Source organism: Chenopodium album, chromosome 27, assembly GCF_948465745.1.
Source record: "Chenopodium album chromosome 27, dcCheAlbu1.1, whole genome shotgun sequence".
Taxonomy (NCBI): Eukaryota; Viridiplantae; Streptophyta; class Magnoliopsida; order Caryophyllales; family Amaranthaceae; genus Chenopodium; species Chenopodium album.
Genome location: NC_137860.1, coordinates 29,452,090 through 29,472,141, shown reverse-complemented (window position 1 = coordinate 29,472,141; position 20,052 = coordinate 29,452,090). Strand labels below are relative to the sequence as shown.

General features: G+C 35.3%; 4 protein-coding genes across 6 annotated transcripts; 3 read left to right on the top strand and 1 right to left on the bottom strand.

The window, feature by feature from the left end:
- The first annotated feature begins 1,581 nt into the window (after window positions 1–1,581).
- On the top strand, window positions 1,582–10,409 carry LOC145620383 (protein TOPLESS). 3 transcript variants are annotated; one of them, XM_081675057.1, is made up of 27 exons: window positions 1,582–1,725; window positions 2,336–2,477; window positions 2,609–2,788; window positions 2,889–3,002; window positions 3,084–3,242; window positions 3,700–3,877; window positions 3,963–4,086; window positions 4,211–4,320; window positions 4,439–4,604; window positions 4,697–4,806; window positions 4,948–5,017; window positions 5,132–5,205; window positions 5,309–5,404; window positions 5,499–5,594; window positions 5,694–5,821; window positions 5,938–6,172; window positions 6,269–6,430; window positions 6,511–6,621; window positions 6,804–6,950; window positions 7,911–8,021; window positions 8,110–8,289; window positions 8,418–8,546; window positions 8,625–8,720; window positions 8,881–9,069; window positions 9,172–9,338; window positions 9,762–10,029; window positions 10,191–10,409. In XM_081675057.1, exons 2-26 carry the CDS (start codon window positions 2,398–2,400, stop codon window positions 9,973–9,975), a joined length of 3,426 nt encoding a protein of 1,141 aa, XP_081531183.1. In that variant the 5' UTR covers window positions 1,582–1,725; window positions 2,336–2,397; the 3' UTR covers window positions 9,976–10,029; window positions 10,191–10,409. The 3 variants fall into 3 exon arrangements, with proteins under 3 accessions (XP_081531183.1, XP_081531181.1, XP_081531182.1); XM_081675055.1 differs by having other exon boundaries at window positions 1,593–1,832; XM_081675056.1 differs by having other exon boundaries at window positions 1,593–1,844.
- Window positions 10,410–12,091: 1,682 nt separating this feature from the next.
- LOC145619991 (F-box protein SKIP2-like) lies at window positions 12,092–13,861 on the top strand. Its single transcript, XM_081674660.1, has 2 exons — window positions 12,092–12,204; window positions 12,274–13,861. The coding sequence occupies exons 1-2, from the start codon at window positions 12,092–12,094 to the stop codon at window positions 13,859–13,861; spliced, it is 1,701 nt and encodes a 566-aa protein (XP_081530786.1).
- An 834-nt stretch (window positions 13,862–14,695) lies between these two features.
- Window positions 14,696–16,423, bottom strand: LOC145619990 (F-box protein At5g51380-like). The gene has a single exon (XM_081674659.1). It carries the CDS (start codon window positions 16,421–16,423, stop codon window positions 14,696–14,698), a length of 1,728 nt encoding a protein of 575 aa, XP_081530785.1.
- Window positions 16,424–17,150: 727 nt separating this feature from the next.
- On the top strand, window positions 17,151–18,986 carry LOC145619989 (uncharacterized). The gene has a single exon (XM_081674658.1). It carries the CDS (start codon window positions 17,151–17,153, stop codon window positions 18,984–18,986), a length of 1,836 nt encoding a protein of 611 aa, XP_081530784.1.
- The last annotated feature ends 1,066 nt before the right edge of the window (window positions 18,987–20,052 follow it).

The window sequence follows — 20,052 nt, the reverse complement described above, 5'->3', positions numbered from 1 at the left end:
ACATCTATTTTACTTATGTGACCTTCAATATTAATGTGAATTTGAAATACAAACGTGTCGCCCGACATTACGTTGAACATAATAATTCTAATTTTAACATAATGACCTTTATTATTCATATTGATTAGTGTTTTAAAAAAACTTTAAATAAAAAAATCTCTTATAACCTTTATAATAACACGACAACTTTTATTCTAACACTGACCTTTACTATAATATAGTGACTTTTATTATTGTATTAATAAAACAACCATAATATCTCTAATATTAATGTTCTACACTAAATTAATGTGAGGTCCATTTAAGGATTTGTATTACTTCCTCCGTTTTCTTATACTTGCAACAGTTTGACTTTTACACTATTCATGTACTTCACTTTGACTAGCTTTGACGATTTATAGCTAAGAAAAAATATAGTCATGTGTGATCTTGTTAGATTCGTCTCGTTTTATACTATTTTAATATCTAACGTTTATAATTTTTACATATTGCTAATCAAAGATATAAACGATTGTAATAATGCATTGGCAAGCGTGAAAAGAGAAGTGTTGCAAGTAAAAAAAAAAACAGAGGAAGTATTATTATTATTATCATGCATATCTTGCTTTCAATAAAATAAAAATAATGAAAGAAAACAATGAACTATAATGGTAAGAAATCAAATGAATAATGAGATGATCAATTTGGCACACCATCATAAAAGGAGGAAATCATGATTAGCATCCAAATATATTTATTAGAAATCAAGAAAAATTAATTTGACAAATTAAATATTATACTAAGAAAGTAAGAATACTACTTAAGATATCAATCCACCTTTTTTTTTTTAAATCAATTTTATTTCCTTATCCCATATTAATATTCATATACTACGCATTTACTTACTCTGAGTACGCTTTTGCGATAGGTACATCTATATAGCATATGCGATATTGAAAAAGAGAGAAAGAATAAATATTTACGTAAATGAGGCTAGTGAGAGAGAGATAAATAAAATGATACCATAGTAAGTTCTTACCAAAATTTAAAAAGTGTTACAATTATCGTAAAACCGTTGTTAAAATAAAATGTTTCAATTATTATGAAAAAAGAATTAATAGTAGGAAGAGTTCTTCCATCAAAATCAAAAACTTTGACAATAATAAATGTTACGAGTAGTAATTTTAAAAAATTTAAAAATTGACTATTTATGATAATTTCAAAGTACTAGTCTACTGGAGCAGTTGCTAGTTACTGTACCTTACAGTGTGGTTGATTGTACAGAATCATTTCTCCGCACTACTCAAAAAAAAAAAAAAAAAAAAAAAAAAAAAAAAAAATCCACACAGCCTGTTCTTTCATCACCTTAAAGATTCCGCGCCGATAAACTCGTCAATTTTATAACTCGTCAATTTTATTTTTTTTTAAAATTAAAAAACCAAGTGGGCCCCACCACAAATAAATAAAAATATTCCACATTTAATTATAATCACTCTCACTTATCGTATCACATAATAAGTAGAGCTGTAGAAGTAGTAGCACTTATCAGATAATTTGAATTGCTTATCATATCAAAGCTTTCTGTCTCCTCATATAAAAATCCACAAAAACATTATTTTCCTGCAAAAACAAACTCATCCATCCTTTTATTTTCTCTCTCTTCATCCATCATTATTTTTCATTTTCTCTCTCTAGAAGTCTAAACCCCCATTTTTAGAGAGAGAAAGTTGTAAGTAGAGAGAGAAAGTAAGTTGTAATAGAAAGAGAATTTCTCACCAAAATCTCTTTTTTTTTTTTTTAAAAATTTAATTTTTTGTTTTTGGGATTTTTATGGATCTCTTCTTCTGCTGTTGGTAAGATTTTAGGTCTGTGTTCTTCAATTTTAATTTATTTTTTTTGAAATTTGATTTTTTTTTTTTTTAAAGTAGTACTTTTGATTTTTGTGATTTTGTTTTTAATTAATTAAAGTAAAAAAAAAAAACCCAGTTTGGTATTTGGCATCTTTGATTTTTGATAGGGTTTAAGCTATGAAAGCAGCTTTAATTTTGGTGATCTTTAAGAACCCTAATTTTTATTTTTCTCTCTCCTCTTTTTTCTGGGTTGTCGGCGATTTTTGAAAAATGTCGTTTAGGTAAAGTAAAAAATAATTAAATCCCAAATCTAATCTACTAACTGTTCCTCTTGGTTATTTATTTTTTGGAATTTTTAATTTCTTAATTTTTTTTGGGAATATTTTTTATTTGTTTACTGTAATAATTGTTTATTTCTGGTAGATATTAGGGTGGTTTTTTTTTTTTTTTTAAAAAAAATTTCATATCAATTAATTTACCCATTTTTCTGATTTGGGGTTTTACAGATCTGGAGAAATTTGAGGAGATAACGGAATTTCTGGGTGGAAAAACGAGAGAGCAGTTTAAGATGTCATCTCTAAGTAGAGAGCTTGTTTTCCTGATTTTACAGTTTTTAGATGAAGAAAAGTTTAAGGAAACTGTTCACAAGTAAGTTATTTTTCATACCATTTTTCGTTTTTACTGAAATGATTTTGCTATAAATTTGGTTGCTTTATTGTTAATAATGTTTATGATGATTAAATTGAAATGGGTTATGATTTTTGCCTATGAATAATTAGGCTTGAACAGGAATCTGGGTTTTTCTTTAATATGAAGTATTTTGAGGATGAGGTGCATAATGGTAATTGGGATGAGGTTGAGAGGTATCTTTCGGGGTTTACTAAAGTTGATGATAACCGGTACTCGATGAAGATATTCTTCGAAATCCGAAAGCAGAAGTACTTAGAGGCACTGGACAAGTGAGTTTTTGTGTTACATTTGGAGTTTAGTTGATTGCAATTGTGATATTACTGGTGTTAATGTGAAATGTGAAATGTGGTCGATTGGGTTTCGTTGCAGGCATGATCGATCAAAGGCAGTGGATATACTTGTGAAGGATCTGAAGGTTTTTGCTTCATTCAATGAAGAGTTGTTTAAGGAAATTACTCAACTGTTGACACTGGAGAATTTCAGGTATTAACAATGTGTGGTGAGTATCTGTATGTTATATGATTTGGGAACTATGGCATTGAAGTTGTCGCGTTTTGTTCACAGAGAGAATGAGCAGTTGTCCAAATATGGAGATACAAAATCTGCAAGGGCAATTATGTTGGTTGAACTCAAGAAGCTAATTGAAGCCAATCCCTTGTTTCGTGACAAGTTGCAATTTCCGAATCTTAAGAATTCTAGATTGCGAACCCTGATCAATCAGAGGTACAACATTAAAGCAGATAGATTTTGTTCTGTGAATTGCTGGATTTGAATATTTATGATGAATTTTAGGCATTGCCATGTTGCTTTGTTGTCGTTGTAAAGTACAACTGTTAAAATTGGTCATGTAGCATTCATTGCTATAGTGATTTTTGTTCATGTCATCTTGAGATGACAATGTAGCAGTTAATCACCTTTTACAAGTGTAATTGCAGTGGAGTAACTGCAAATTTCAAGCATAATTGTTTTCGAAAAACATATGGTTGACAACAAGAAACTGTAACAAAGCTTTATGTGACTGCTGAAGAATTTATATCTGACATTGAGAAGCATACTTTTAATTGGCTTAAATGTAGTTTATGTTTATATTGCTTCACTCCATTAGTTTGTCCTTACTTGGATGACTTATACTATCAGCATCAACCCATTGAGCACTTGTTTAATTAACTTTTAATTGCAGCTTGAATTGGCAGCATCAACTGTGTAAAAACCCTAGGCCGAATCCAGATATCAAGACGCTGTTTGTGGATCACTCTTGTGGACAACCAAATGGTGCTCGTGCTCCATCGCCTGCTAATAATCCTCTATTAGGCTCATTGCCAAAAGCAGGAGGCTTTCCACCTTTGGGTGCACATGGGGTTGGTATAGTGGTATTGATTTGTTGTATATGATTTTTCTTTGACTAATCCATGATCATGACAATATTTCTGTTTACTCTTACAGCCTTTTCAGCCAACACCTGCTCAAGTGCCAGCCCCTCTTGCTGGATGGATGTCCAATCCTTCTACTGTAACTCATCCCGCTGTATCTGGTGGACCTATTGGGCTTGGTGCTCCGTCAATGCCTGGTATTGTTGTTGATACCTTTAATGTTTTGTTGAATTTGGTGGAAAATTTAAATCAATACCCTTTTACTGGCATTTGATAATTTGTTAATCCTTATGAATGTTATATTTATTGATGTCTTCCTAGCTGCATTGAAGCATCCAAGGACTCCTCCTACAAATTCTTCCATGGATTATCCATCAGGAGACTCTGATCATGTTGCCAAGAGAACAAGACCGATAGGAATATCTGATGAGGTCTTTAAACTATATTTATAATATGCATTCATTGTTTCTTCTGTAATTTGACTGAGGAAATTTAATTTGTCAGAATATGCTTTTCTCTTAAAAATCAAATTTGCTTTCTTTGGTGCAGGTTAATCTTCCTGTCAATGTACTGCCAGTGTCATTTCCAGGCCATGGTCATACTCAGCCATTTAATGCACCTGATGATTTGCCCAAAAGTGTTGTTAGGACTTTAAATCAGGGGTCGTCTCCTATGAGTATGGATTTTCATCCTGTTCAGCTGACACTACTTCTGGGTTAGTCTCTGTCCATTTCTTTCACATTATGGATTTTTTTGATGATTTGTTCTGGATGATTGACTTTTGCCACTCTTTTATTTATCTTTCAGTTGGCACAAATGTCGGAGACATAGCATTATGGGAAGTTGGCTCTCGTGAAAGGCTGGTCTTAAGAAACTTTAAAGTCTGGGATCTTAGTCAGTGCTCAATGCCTCTGCAGGTATTCATTTTCTGATTTGCATTACATGTAGAATTCCCTGCGCTATAATTAAACTCTATGATTGAGTGGTTGACTTATTAATTGGTGTCACCTTGCTTCTATATCTTTTATAAATTCTCTCTTTTTTTCCTTGCTTTTTAGTCAGCTCTAGTCAAAGATCCTGCCGTTTCTGTTAACCGTGTGATTTGGAGCCCTGATGGATCCTTGTTTGGTGAGCTTTAGAGAATTTATAGTTTCTATTATGAGTTATGTGTTGCTAAATTGTATTATGTATATCCTTTAGTTGATATATATTTATTTTATCTTTTATTTATTTGTGTGACAGGGGTTGCATACTCAAGGCACATTGTACAAATATATTCATATCATGGTAACGAAGATGTACGGCAACATTTAGAGGTACATAGAACAACCAGAATCCCGGGTGGAGATGATGGCTATGAGTTTTCTCACACTGTTCAAATTTAGATGTGCTATTTTCTTGACATGTTTTTAAATGCAGATTGATGCTCATGTTGGAGGAGTGAATGATATTGCCTTTTCTACTCCTAATAAACAACTCTGCGTTATCACGTGTGGGGATGACAAGACTATTAAAGTTCGTATTTCATCGTCCATTTCCTTGCTTGCCATTTTTAGCCACATTTATGAATATTTAATTCATACTTATCCAGATATTTTTTTATATGTAGGTGTGGGATGCTGCTACTGGTTCAAAGCAATATACATTTGAAGGCCATGAGGCTCCTGTTTACTCAGTGTGCCCACATTATAAAGAAAACATACAGGTTGCTACCATAATATCCTCCGGTGTTATATATGAATATTTTTGCTTTGTATGATTTTGTGATGTTAAGGTGCCTTAATTTTGCATGTTTATGGAGCAGTTTATTTTTTCAACTGCCGTCGATGGGAAGATTAAAGCTTGGTTGTATGACAATCTGGGCTCTCGTGTCGATTATGATGCTCCAGGCCGCTGGTGCACAACCATGGCTTATAGTCAAGACGGGACCAGGTAGATCCACTAGAATGTTGTAGTATTGTTTGTGTTTGATTTGTATATGCTTAACATAATTCTGCCCTTTTTCTTGTTTTATTTTATTTCATAATACTTTTTGTTGGTCACTGCAGGCTTTTTTCATGTGGTACCAGTAAAGATGGTGAGTCACATATTGTTGAATGGAATGAGAGTGAAGGTGCTGTGAAGCGAACCTATCAAGGGTTTCGGAAAAGATCACTAGGTGTTGTTCAGTTTGATACGACTAAGAATCGATATTTGGCTGCCGGTGATGATTTTTCTATTAAGTTCTGGGATATGGACAATGTGCAGCTGTTGACTTCCATTGATGCTGATGGAGGACTTCCAGTAAGTTGTCTGTTGTAGTTACAAAGATTAGATTATGTAATAATTGCATGTCCCTTGCTAACTTACTAATGTTACTATCAATGTTTTTTTTTGAAGGCAAGTCCACGTATCCGCTTCAACAAAGATGGTACACTTTTAGCAATCTCTGCTAGTGAAAATGGAATAAAAATTGTGGCTAATTCTGATGGCCTCCGGCTTTTACGGACATATGAAAATCTTTCATATGATTCCTCCCGAGCATCTGAGTCTTTGACAAAGGTTACAGTTAGAGATTTATTTTCTGTTGCATGTAACTATTGTTGGGGAACCTCATAGCTAATATTTCACTTCTTTTGCAGCCTTCAATCAATCCCATTTCTGCTGCTGCCGCTGCAGCTGCAGCAGCTGCAGCTGCTACTAGTTCTGGGCTCCCCGACAGAAGTGCCCCTATGATTTCCATGGGTGGAATGGTATGTTTGTAACGTGTGTCTGAGCAACATTTAATTTGCTTTGAGTATAGATACACTTACCATATTTTTGTAGCAAATCTCTTTTTCCCCCCTTTGCATTTTTTAATTATTGGTTTGTGGAGGCTAGTTCAGTGCTTGAGCATTTTATTGTCTTTTTACAAATCTACAACCGCTCTGTACAGAATGGAGATACTAGAAGCATGGGAGATGTAAAATCGCGAATTCTTGAGGAAACTAATGACAAATCAAAGATCTGGAAGCTTTGTGAAATCAGTGAACCAGCTCAGTGTCGTTCATTGCGACTCCCTGAACACATGAGAGCAGCTAAGGTATACTTATTAACATTTATTTTTATAGAGATTAGACAAGATCTCTGAGATATGCTCCCTATCTGCTTGAATAAGCCTTGTAGCAGATCTCTTTGCTATCTGGAAATTCTTGCTGCTCTTTCACTAGTTTTTAAGCTGTTAATCAGCATACTATAAGCCTCTAGGAGGCTTTTGGTTGATGTGTGAGAGTCCTCAGTTGCTACAATTCAAAGATGGAAGGCAATAGAGTGTTTCTGCTTCCCTTGAGTAATCATTATTTGCTTCTTTCAAGCTAGTTCATCAGCTTTAAGACATTATATCTATTAAAATAGATCTCTTCCATTGGATATTTTTTATTTTAAAAAGAAGAAAGGGGGGGGGGGGGGGGAGACATTATGAAATTACATATTGGATGGTTGATGCTTTGAAGGTGACACTTCTGGAGAATTAGGGACTTTGACTAGCGACCATATCTGAACAAAGGCATGCAACCAGACATTGTTGAACTGTGGAAAGTTTACAGAGAATCTTTGGATGTGAAGTTGTACGTGGCCTAAGTTTGGAGGTGAGCCTGCATAAGTGCATTGAACTACTTAGTCTGCTTCTGGATCGCTGATGTCGAGACCTTTGAAATTTTACATGGAATCTTTATCACTTGAAGATTATTTAAAGTCTGGACTCTGGAGGCAGGGATACTCTTCAAGATTTCATATCTTTGCGATCCTTGCCCTTTTATCTTGAGGTTTTGCATATATGTCTACAATAGTGCAAACAGGTGTGAATGCTGTTTTTAGCATGTCCGCTCAACTTGTAGCCTTGTAGATATTTGGATGTAATTTGGAGAATGCGAAACTGAGAACAACAATGTTGCTGCTTATGCTATGACTTCTGACAGTATTAATTCGTATTTATGTTCTTTCAAAAAAGGGTATACAATGAGCTACGTTCACTGAGTTTTTTTTTTATTGCATGGTGATGCAGATTTCTAGACTGATCTATACAAACTCAGGTAATGCTATCTTGGCATTAGCTTCAAATGCAATTCATTTGCTTTGGAAATGGCAGAGGAATGAACGTAACGCAAGTGGGAAGGTATGCTTGTAATATACACCACCTATGTAACTTTCTTCTGCTGGTTGCATGAAAAAGTCCTGTATGTAACCTTAGTATGTCTGTGTAGGCATCAGCTAATGTTCCACCTCAGCTCTGGCAACCCTCTAGTGGTATTTTGATGACAAATGATGTCTCTGATGCAAGTCCTGAAGAGGCTGTTCCTTGCTTTGCTTTGTCCAAGAATGATTCGTATGTAATGTCTGCATCCGGAGGGAAGATTTCCCTTTTCAATATGATGACTTTTAAGGTAACCAATGGCACATAGTTTACCTTCCTGCTCGTTATTGAATATTTTTTGTTTTATTTTGCGCTTTATTAATGTTTTTTTTTTTAAATTTTTTTTTTTAATTTTTTATAATTTTCATTGGAGTGCAGACAATGACGGTCTTTATGCCTCCACCACCAGCTGCAACATTTCTTGCTTTCCATCCTCAAGATAACAATATAATTGCTATTGGCATGGATGATTCTACTATTCAGATATATAACGTTAGAGTAGACGAGGTATCTTGTAATTTTATGGTAATATTTGCAGATGACTTAGTTCAAAATTGACACTGACAATCTCCTTATTTGGTGCAGGTTAAAAGTAAGCTGAAAGGTCACTCGAAAAGAATAACTGGTTTGGCCTTCTCGCATTCGTTAAATGTTCTGGTCTCATCAGGTGCCGATGCTCAGGTATGTAATACTAAAGAGTTTCTATCCTCCTGAATTAGTAGTAAATGGATTGTCTTTGTATATGCTGTTTGTATGGGACGGTTAGGGTGATTGGAACCTTCTATGAATTTGTACCACCTCTTTGCTCATCACTATCTTTTGATTTTATTGTGATGTCTAGATATGTGTGTGGGGCTCAGATAACTGGGAAAAGCAAAGGTCAAAGTTTCTGCAGCTTCCTGCAGGAAGGGCACCGACAGCACCATCAGATACACGTGTCCAATTTCATCAAGACCAAATACATTTCCTTGTTGTGCATGAAACTCAGCTGGCAATTTTTGAAACAAAACAATTAGAATGTGTTAAGCAGGTGTGTCATCTTCCAAGCTTGAAATGATGGCTTCAAGTCTTTACTTATTATGCTTTGTACTAACGTTTTTTCTTTTTTTGAAATTTATTATCTGTTTTTCAGTGGGTTCCACGTGAATCTTCTGCTCCAATCTCCCATGCTACATTTTCTTGTGATAGTCAACTGGTATACGCCAGCTTCTTGGATGCAACTGTTTGTGTGTTCAGTGCTGCAAATCTCAGACTAAGATGTCGAATTAATCCTTCTGCATATCTTCCAGCCAATGTCAGGTACATATTACTTAATTAGCAATGTTGACAGTTGGAATAGCATTTCTTTGCTGAGAGATGATAACAAGCAACTTTTCATTCTATGAAAGAGTTTAAGAATCTGTATTGTTGATGTTGAAATAGTGCTGGTGAAGAAAATTAGGCTCCATGCTCTTATTTGGAAGTAGTGTGTACGATGATGAGTTATGGAACTTTCCTATTTGATGATATACTTTGACATGCCTTTTTCAACACCAATAAGGGGAAGGTTGGGGGTTGGGGAGGCATGTGAGATTGTGAGAAGGTGGTCATCAAAATAGATTTCAAAATTAAGATTTTGCTATTGAGTGCTTTAATGGTGACATCAAGTTTCTTGAGATGCTCTAGTATGATTTAGCAAATTGCTGTTATACATCTGATTATTCCGTAATTACTGTATTGCAGTAGCTCTAATGTCCATCCGCTTGTCATCGCTGCACATCCGCAAGAAGCAAATCAGTTTGCGGTAGGACTTTCGGATGGTGGTGTTCATGTATTCGAGCCACTTGAATCTGAAGGAAAATGGGGTGTACCCCCTCCCATGGAAAATGGATCAGCAGGCAGTGGGCCAACTACACCTTCAGTAGGACCATCGGGTTCTGATCAACAACAAAGATGATGCATGAAGTTGCAGAGCAGGAGTTAGTTGTTTGCTGGCTTATTTTCTATCTAGGTATGGTCATTACTCTTCAGCTTCCATGTTTGTTGATTAGATTGACACATTATTTCCCATTTTTGGGTGTGAATGAATGTGAATCATCTCTCAGACTATCAGTCTATTTTCGCTGTCAAAAAAGATGATCTTGATCCTTTTGTTGTTTCAACTGTATGCAGGTTTAGGCTCTGGCTATGTATTTACTCAAGTTCGATTGTGCAGTTAAGGTATATGTATTTACTCAAGTTCGTTAGAGATTAAACATGTTTGGGTCAGAGCAACATATGGTATATACAGTAGGAGTACCTATTCTCAGGTGTTCTCTTTTGTGTTAATGATGAAATATCTTTTGAAGAATCAAAATTTTTATTCTCTTTCTTGATTTGTTTTAGTTTCTACTCTATTGTGGTGTGTTTGCTAAGTTTTCTCGCTTGACCAATTTAACAGGCAGATGCTCATTCTTCAGATATATATATTCCTTGAACCTAAAACAATAAAACAAATATACCTCCATTTTAGTTGATATGCGAATTTTGTGAATCCATTATCCATATTCATCTTGGAGCAGCTAGAAATAGGGTTTTATTTTCCTTCTTTGCAACATGCAACATGGCGACATTTTATTATTCTCTTATAAAATTCGAGATGAGCGAATATATGGACAACAGGTGGAGCCATCCTCTTGTCAGCTTCGTTAAAGCTTTATGTTCTTGACTTTGGTCTTGATGCAACTACCCCGGGCTTGACTTAAGATCTTGGTGCCCTTGTGTAGTTGTGTAATTTTGTGCATTGGAATCGGCATGACCTGAACATATAGGTATTGAGAGCAAGACACGAAGTCAACACTACATGAACAAAACTGAACATGACCCTAGCATGTAAACATTATGAGATTATCCCACATGCATAGAAATGTAACATACGTTGCATTTTATGCTTGAAAGGAGAACGAGACCAAATACGAACATGACACATACATGTTTGCCAACTCTATTACTTATAGCTATAGATTTAAGTAGAAATTGTCTAGTCTCTAGTGTACTCTAAACAAGTACAAATGCAACTGTTCAGAGTTTACTTCATACTTTCATAGCTCATATATGCGCAGTACTGTTTGTTAAAGCTCTCATTTGTTAACTAAATTACTCCATAGTTGTTACTCTTTTGGTCAGTTGCTGCATTGCACTTTTTAAACCATGTTTAGTTTGCTAGAAAACAAATTTAACTGAAATTTTTTTTTTTCTGGGAAAACCAGTAGTAAAATTTACCTAAAGTTACATTCTATGTTGAGTTAAATCAAACGATGGAGAATTATACAATTCGTTATAGAAACAGTGAAAAAGTTTCGTTTCATTATAAACTAATTCGGAGTCATAATGATAAAGTAATTGTGCGTTCTACTCATCTGATCCAATATTATATTATTAAGTTGAATCGGTGTTATGTTGACTTTTAGCCATTTGTACCCTTGCCTCTCACATTTGTAAATCTCAACTATTGCTATTTAATCAATCCAACTCCCAAAAGACACTGTCAATAAGCACATTATATTATTGCCTTTTACGAAACATACTTGATAGGTCATTGACGTCCTCTGGGAATACAATAATCTGTTTAACTTTCACCTTAGAATTAAAATTTCATATAGAATATTGTAGCGCACACGTGAACAAATGAACAATTACAGGTTTATTTATTTTTTCCAAGAATAGTAAATTATCGAAGCCATTAATAATGCTTGTCTGTAAACGATTCCTACCTCATAGCTGATTGAAAATAATACGAACGCTATCAACCTATCATGTCATGTGTTTCAGTTGAGCAAAAATTAGGTGAATTGAACTTCTCAACTTCAGAAAGACGGAGTAATGTTTTTTATTTTTTCAATTAAATTTCGCGTATATGACACTATGTAATATTTTAAAAAGAAAAATGCTCTGACTTGATGAGATTGTTATGTAAAGAAAAACCAGTCAAAATTTTAAAAGATTACATTATTATGTAAAGGAAACCAAGTCAAAGGCAACACATTTTCTCATGTTGCTAAAAATCTGATCTAATCCCATTAGAGCAGCTGGAAATGGAAGAATTAGAAAGCACAGAATTGCTTGATGAATGCTGGGAGATGATCTTTGATCGTCTCGAGCATGAAAGTGATAGAGAATCAATAACATTAGTCTGCAAGAGATTCCTGTCAATTACCAATTCGTTATGAGTTAGCATAAAGTTCTCAGATTGTACACCAATCTCAACCATCTCTAGGCTGCTGCAACGATTCTCAAACCTTAAGAAGATACAGTTCTGTAACTTTTCAGGAGACTTGAATGAAGCTGTTGTTGCGATTGCAAGGTCAGGGTTGGACCTAGAAGAGTTGTTGGATGTGTCACATGATCGAAGACAACCAGCAGTTTGGTTGGAGGAGCTTGGTTCAAAGATGCAGAATCTGAAAGTACTGAGGTTTGCAAGTGGACAGGGAGATGCTGATCTTGTCAGAGTAGCAGACTCGTTCCCTGAGCTCGAGGAGCTGCAGATTGGGGACTGTCGTAGTAGAGGTGATTATCGTACCATTGTTGTGACTGGTGAAGGGATAAATTATTTGTCATCCAAGCTCAAGAGATTACGCAAGATAGATATATCAGAGAAACAGCCTAAACCATATATATCAGATAAGTCCCTTGTTTCGCTGTCAAAAAATTGTGCATTATTAGAGCAGATTAAACTTCATTATTGTTATTCTGTGACAGAAAGTGGTATTTCATACCTTATAAACAATAGCCCTAATTTAAATTCCTTACACTTATTTGCATATATTAAGATTGGATCATTCGGAGCCAAAGGCTGTACTAATCTTCTAACCAACTTACGATCTCTAAGGCTCCAATGGGTAGACATATCAGATGAGTTTCTAATTTCTATAGTAGAAGCGCGAATTCCACTAACTGACTTGGCCCTCACATATTGCAAAAACTACACATTTACTGGGTTTTTAAGGCTCCTACAGTACACTTCTCAATCTCTGAAATCTTTGAAGTTGGGGGAAGTTAGATTCCTCACAAATGAACATATAGAGTACTTGTCGCCTTTTCTTCAAAACCTGACATCAGTTAAGCTAATTGATTGTTCCAAGCTATCTGATTCAGCTTTTGTTATGATCATGCAAAGATGCCCTCGTCTGCACCATCTTAAAATGACCAATTCAAGCCTCGGAAGAGAAAATTACAATTATGATGGCCTAGAGAAGAAAAACTCAGCAATAAAGCACTTGGACCTGTCATCATATCAAAACTTAAGCCATTCAGTTCTGAAAAGGCTTCTTACCATCTGTCCCGGAGTGGAGAAGCTAAAGCTACGCGATTGTTCTTTCCTACAATCTGATTGTCTGAATGTTCATGATATTCTAGAGTGCAACAGGCGCCTTGTGAAATTGGATTTAAGTAGATCACATCATCTGAAATATTCCGGAAATAACATGGAATCCTCAATGTTAGAAGAGTTGATAGCTAAGAATGCATGGATAGACGATGATTTGCTTACAAAGTTAGGGATGATCAGCCCTAGATTGATTCACCTGGATCTTGAGGGTTGCAGGAGAGTGACAGATGAAGGGGTAAAGGAAGCGGTGAAATCGTGTAAACGACTGAGATATTTGAGCATTAGTGCTTGTAAAAATGTGGATTTCAGCATATTAACATGGATAGTTATTAACAGTCCATCCTTGAGAAAACTGGTCTCACCATCTAATAAGTACCCAAACGCCGAATACCAGAAACTCTTCTTGCAGAGAGGCTGTCTTGTCCTTAAGGGATTAGAACATTCATATGATTCATATGTTGACCACTATGCATTATAAGTTATAGTCTGAAATTGTTTTTATTGTAATAAGTACACTAGTATAGTTATGCAATTTACTGAATCTGAATGTTTCTGATATGATTTTAAAGGTTTAGAATATTCACATGATCAATACGTCGAGTACTGTACATTGTTTTTATTGTAATATGTACACTAGTACATTGTTCTGCTTTTATTATCAAAAATCTGTATGATGCTCCCTTTCTTTCATTCTGCTGTGTTACAGCTATTACCTCACCTTGGTTTGAAGTAGAGGCTAAAACTGTTATATTTTTAAGTAAGAAATGTAATTTACTCAAGAAAGTAACTAGACAAGGAATTTTCAATTAGTAATTAATCATGCACCGGATGGATTCAGAAACAGAATCAGTCTTGGGATGCAGGAGTAGAAATACTCATAACCGAGGAGGATAAACAAAAACATACTCTATACTGTAAGGCAACAACTATATGTCTATAATTTAACCAACCTAAAATGGTAGCAAGTAGCATTGAACTTCTAACAACTTAGGCCAAGGGCTAAAAACAGAGGAAAAGCAGCAACTTATAATCATACGTTACTACTAATCTATAAGAATAAATAGTCATATGAGATCATGTTAGATTTGTTTTAATGTCAGTTTGATACCAATTGGAAGTTCCATGTCTGGAGGAGTTAATTACATTTGTAACTTAAAAATCAACAGGTTTATCCTCAACCTTCAAACCAAGGCGAGGTAAGTAGGTAAAATAACAAAAAAAAAGAAATGGAGATTATCAATATATCATACATCTCGTCAAAAAAAAAAAAAATGTCATACAGATCTTGAATATGAAAGCGGAAATAAAACATTCAGATACGCTTTGGATCCTTGAGGACAAGACAGCCTTGCTGCAGGAAGAGTTTCTGGTTTTCTTCATCTGGGTATATGCGAGATGATGACACCAGTTTTCTCAAGGATGGTCTGTTTGTCACTATCCATGGTATTATATTGATACCCAAATTCCAACAGCAACTTATGCTCAAGTATCTCAGTTCTTTACACGATGTCACCACTTCCTTTACCCCTTCTTCTGTCACATGAAGGCCAAACTCCAGATCCAGGTAAATCAATCTGGGGCACATCCTCCCAAACTTTATAAGCAATTCATCATTTAAATCTGAAAACTTCAAAATCAGCTTCTCTAACACTGACAGCTCCATGCCTTTTGCAGTTAAATACTTGATACCATGGGATCCTCCTAAATCCAGTTCCACAAGCTTCTTGTTGCACTCTAGTATATCAGGAACATTCAGTTTGTCATGGCATACGAATTCACAATGACTTAGGTCGAGCTTCTCCACTTCGGGAAATATGGTAAGAAGCCTTTTCAGAACTGTAAGGCTAAAGTCATGATGACATGCTAGGTCCAAGTACTTTATTGCACGGTTCTTCATTAGGCCATCATAATTGTATTCTTCTGTTCCGAGGCTTGAACCAATCATCGCAAAATGGCACAGTCGAGGGCATCTTTGTGTGATCATAACAAAAGCTGAATCAGATAGATTTTTACAATATGAGAGCTTAAATGATGTCAGGTTTTGGAGAAAAGAGGACAGGTACTCTATATGCTCATTTGTCGGGATTTTTACTCCCCTGGACCCCCCCAATTCTAAAGACTTCAGAGATTGAGAAGTTTGCAGCAGGAGCCTTGACATCCCAGTAAACGTGTAGCTTTTACATCTTGTTACAGCCAAGTCGGTAAGAGAAAGTCGTGCTTCTGCTATAGAAAAGAGAAACTCATCCGATATGTCAACATTGTAGAGCCTTAGAGATTGTAACTTGGCTAGGAAATTAGAAGAGCCATTGACTCCAAATGTATCAATCTTAAGATCTTTATATATGTAAAATAATTTCAAATTGTGGCTATTGTTAACGAGGAATGAAATTCCTTCTACTGTCACTTTATGATACTGATAAATTTTTATATGCTCGAGTATAGGACAGTTTTTTGACAGAGAAACAAGGGACTTATCTGTTATAAATGCTCTATTCGAAAGGTCTATCTTGCGTAATCTTTTGAGCTTGGATGACATGTAATCCACCCCTTCATCAGTGACAGTAAAAGTATACTCTCCTTCATGATTGATATAAAGTTCTTCAAGATTAGGAAACGAGTCTGCTATTCTGACAAGATCAACATCTCCACGTCCACCTGAATATTTGAGTACTTTCAGATTCTTCATGTTAGAACTCAGCTCCTCATACCAAACTGCTCGTTTAAATTTATCGTGTGACAAAGCAATCAACTCTTTCAAGTCTAACCCTGACCGTGAAATCAAAGTAACAGCTTCATTCAGGTCTCCTCTGAATTTACAGAACTGTATCTTCTTAAGATTAAAGAATCGTTGCAGCAGCCTAGAGATAGTTGAGATTGGTGTATAATCTGAGAACTTTATGCTAACTCGTAAGGAATTGGTGATTGACAGGAATCTCTTGCAGACTAAAGAGATTGATTCTTGGTCACTCTTATGATGGAGACGATCAAAGATCATCCCCCAGCATTCGTCGAGCAACTCTTTGCTCTCTTCTTTTTCCATTTCCATCTGCACTAATGGATGGAATTGGATCAGATTATTAGCAAGACGAGAAAAGATATTGCTTTTGACTTTGACTTCCTTTACATAACAATGTGATCTTTTTATGCACCAAAAAAAAAAAACCAAGTTTATAATCAAGCCAGTGCATTTATTTTTTTAACATATATATTATGCTTTGACATAGTCTCTAATTGTGATCGATCACCTAAATCTGAATACAAAAATCCTCTTAAAAAGTTACTCAGTCCTGAAGTTTAATTTAATTGGTTTTTTTTCAAAAAGGAAAAATGCATTGGCTTGATAACCTTGCTTGGTAAATAAAACCAATGTCAACTTGAAAAGTTCAGATCACATTGTTCTGTAAAGGAATCCAAGTCAAATGTCGAAAACATCAAGTCACGTTGTTATGTGAAGAAAACCAGTCAAAACATGAAAAGATCAAATCACATTGTTATGTAAAGGAAACCAAGTCAAAACTCGAAAAGATCAGATCACGTTGTTGAAAACATAGTGCTAAGCTAATTTTGAACAAATCCTATCTCACAGTTGATCAAATCTGTATATTAAGTAAATTAAACTTCAGGACTGAGTAACCTGTTTAGGGATAGTATATAAACTAAAAATTTGAAAAGATGACATTATTATTTTGTAAAACAAACCAATTCAAAAGCAGTACATTTTCTCATGTTGCTAATAATCTGATCTGATCCCATCAGAGAAGATAGAAATGGAAGAAAAAGAAAGCAAAGAATTGCTGGACGAATGCTGGGAGATGATCTTTGATCGTCTCCAGGATAAAAGTGACCAAGAATCAATCACTTTAGTCTGCAAGAGATTCCTATCAATCACCAATTCATTACGAGTTAGTATAAAGTTCTCAGATGATACACCAATCTCAATCTTCCCTAGGCTGCTGCAACGATTTTCCAACCTTAAGAAGATATGGCTCTGTAACTTCAAAGAAAACCTGAATAAAGCTGCTGTTGCGATTGCACGGTCCGGGCTGGACTTGGAAGAGTTGTTTGCTTTGTCACATCATCAAGGTCATTTTCTAGCTTGGTTAGATGAGCTGGATTTAAACATAAGCCCAAAAGTGGTCGAGCAACCAACATATTGGTTAGAGGAGCTGGGTTCAAACATGAAGAATCTGAAAATACTCAAGTTTAATGGTGGACAGGGAGATGCTGAGCTTGCCAGAGTAGCAGACCTGTTTCCTAAACTCGAAGAACTGTATATCGAGGAAAAAGGACCGTATATTATTGATGTGACTGATGAAGGGATGGAATATATGTCATCCAAGCTCAAGAGATTACGCAAGATAGACCTTTCGAACAAAGTACATGTTTCAGATAAGTCCCTTGTTTTACTGTCAAAAAACTGTCCATTACTAGAACATGTTAAAATTAATAATCGTTACTCTGTGACAGAAGAAGGAATTTCATTCCTTGTTAACAATAGCCATTGTTTGAACTTATTAGACATTTGTAAATGTGTTACGATCAATTCATTTGGAGTCAATGGCTCTTCTAACTTCCTAACCAACTTACGATCTCTAAGGCTCCAATATGTTGACATATCGGATGAGTGTCTCATTTCTATTGCAGAAGCACGAATTCCTCTCACTGACTTGGCTATGACAGAATGTAAAAGCTACACGTTTAATGGGATCTCAAGGCTACTACTGCACACATCTCAATCTCTGAAATCTTTAGAATTAGAGGGACTCGGGGGAGTAGAATTCCTCACAAATGAGCATATAGAATACTTAACCTCTTTTCTCCAAAACCTTACATCAATTAAGCTCTTTAAATGTTCCAAGCTGTCCGATTCAGCTTTTGTTATGATCACACAAAGATGCCCTCATTTATGTCATTTTGCGATGACTGATTCAAGCCTGGGAAAAGGAGGATACGATCACAATGAATACGATTATGATGGCCTAATGAAGAATCGTGCAGTAAAGTACTTGAACCTATCGTCTGATTATGAATTTAGCCCTACAGCTCTGAAAAGACTTCTTAACATATGTCCTGAAGTGGAGAAGCTCAAACTGCGCCAATGTTCTTTCCTACGCCATGATAAACTAAATGTTCCTGATATCCTAGAGTGCAACAGGAAGCTTGTGAAACTGGATTTAACAGGATCCCATCGTATCAAGGACTTAACCGGAAATGACATGGAGTTGGAGTTGTCAGTGTTAGAAAAGCTGATTGTGAAACTTTCAGGAATAAATGATAAATTGCTTGCAAAGTTAGGGAGGATTTGTCCCAGATTGGTTCACCTGGATCTGCAGGATTGCAGAAAAGTGACAGATGAAGGGGTAAAGGAAGTGGCGAAATCGTGTAAACGACTAAGATATTTGAGCTTAAGTTGCTGTACAGAAGTGGATTTCAGCATAATACCATGGATAGTGGCAAACAGACCATCTCTGAGAAAATTGGTGTCATCATCCCGGGAGTACCCAGACAACGAAAACCAGAAACTCTTCCTGCAGCAAGGCTGTCTTGTCCTCAAGGATCCAAACTACCCTGTTGGTGCTTTTCGTTGTCATTTATTTGATTGAATTTGAGTTTATTATTATAAGCACACTAATAGATTGTATTACAATTTAAAATCTGTATGATAATATTTCATTTATTTTATGTTGTTGTGTTTGGTTTGAAGAATTGAAGTTGAGGATAGACCTCTAAAGTTAGAAATGTAATTTACTCATGAAAGTAGCATGCAGCATTTTCGTTCTAAAAACTTGGGCCAAGGGATAAAACAGAGGAAAAGCAGCATTATACCCCTATATAAGGTTACCCAATGGTAGTTTTTGCTCATTTTAAAATTTTAAAAATGAGAACATTTGGGTTTACGTGTACCTACCTCTACGTCATAATTGGGATAAAAAAAGTTCACCATTTCAGTTTTTCAATGTTTCAAACATCGAACTCTTTATTTTTTCTATATCGAGATATACTAAGTAAGCCTTAATAATGACATTGTTGATCATCTTTGAACAAATCCTATCTCATAGTTGATCATATCTATATATTAAGGAAATTATACCTCAAAAGGACCGAGTAACTTGCTAAGGGAATATTTATTTGTATCCAGGTTTAGGTGATCAATCACGAATTTAAAACTACGGAGTACTTAGTATGTCCCAATATAGAAAAATAAAATAACTAAATTAGCTAACACTATGCACGTCTTTAAGCGAATTAATCCTATCTCGCAACAGATTGAATTTATGTACAAATGTGCAATCAGCTAATTATGTCAATAGTTATAATTTACTGAGCAATAATTTAGTAAATGTCATAAGGATGAACTTTTTTTTTTTTTTTTTTTTTTTTTCAGTAAACTTTTGTAACCATATTAGGTGATCAATCCACCGCATATTTGAAATTATGTCAATGCTAGAAAAGGAAACAAGACGAGGATTTTGCCATAAATCCCATGAGACCCCGGGAGGCGATTTTGGTGGTTGAAAACTTGAAACCATCAAGCTTAGATTGTATTTTGAAGGCAGAAGTGCTAACAGGGCAGTTGATCTTTTAGCAAAGTTTTGTAGATCTTCCCCAAATCCGGATGAAACTTTTGTAATCTTAAACGATCCTCCTCACTTAATTCGGGATATAATA

Coding starts and splice junctions, on each gene's coding strand:
- LOC145620383 (XM_081675057.1), top strand. CDS start 2,398: ATGTCATCTCTAAGTAGAGAGCTTGTTTTCCTGATTTTACAGTTTTTA. Junction 5,822..5,937: donor TATAGTCAAGACGGGACCAG/GTAGATCCACTA, acceptor TGGTCACTGCAG/GCTTTTTTCATGTGGTACCA. Junction 9,339..9,761: donor TATCTTCCAGCCAATGTCAG/GTACATATTACT, acceptor ACTGTATTGCAG/TAGCTCTAATGTCCATCCGC.
- LOC145619991 (XM_081674660.1), top strand. CDS start 12,092: ATGGAAGAATTAGAAAGCACAGAATTGCTTGATGAATGCTGGGAGATG. Junction 12,205..12,273: donor TTAGTCTGCAAGAGATTCCT/GTCAATTACCAA, acceptor AACCATCTCTAG/GCTGCTGCAACGATTCTCAA.
- LOC145619990 (XM_081674659.1), bottom strand. CDS start 16,423: ATGGAAAAAGAAGAGAGCAAAGAGTTGCTCGACGAATGCTGGGGGATG.
- LOC145619989 (XM_081674658.1), top strand. CDS start 17,151: ATGGAAGAAAAAGAAAGCAAAGAATTGCTGGACGAATGCTGGGAGATG.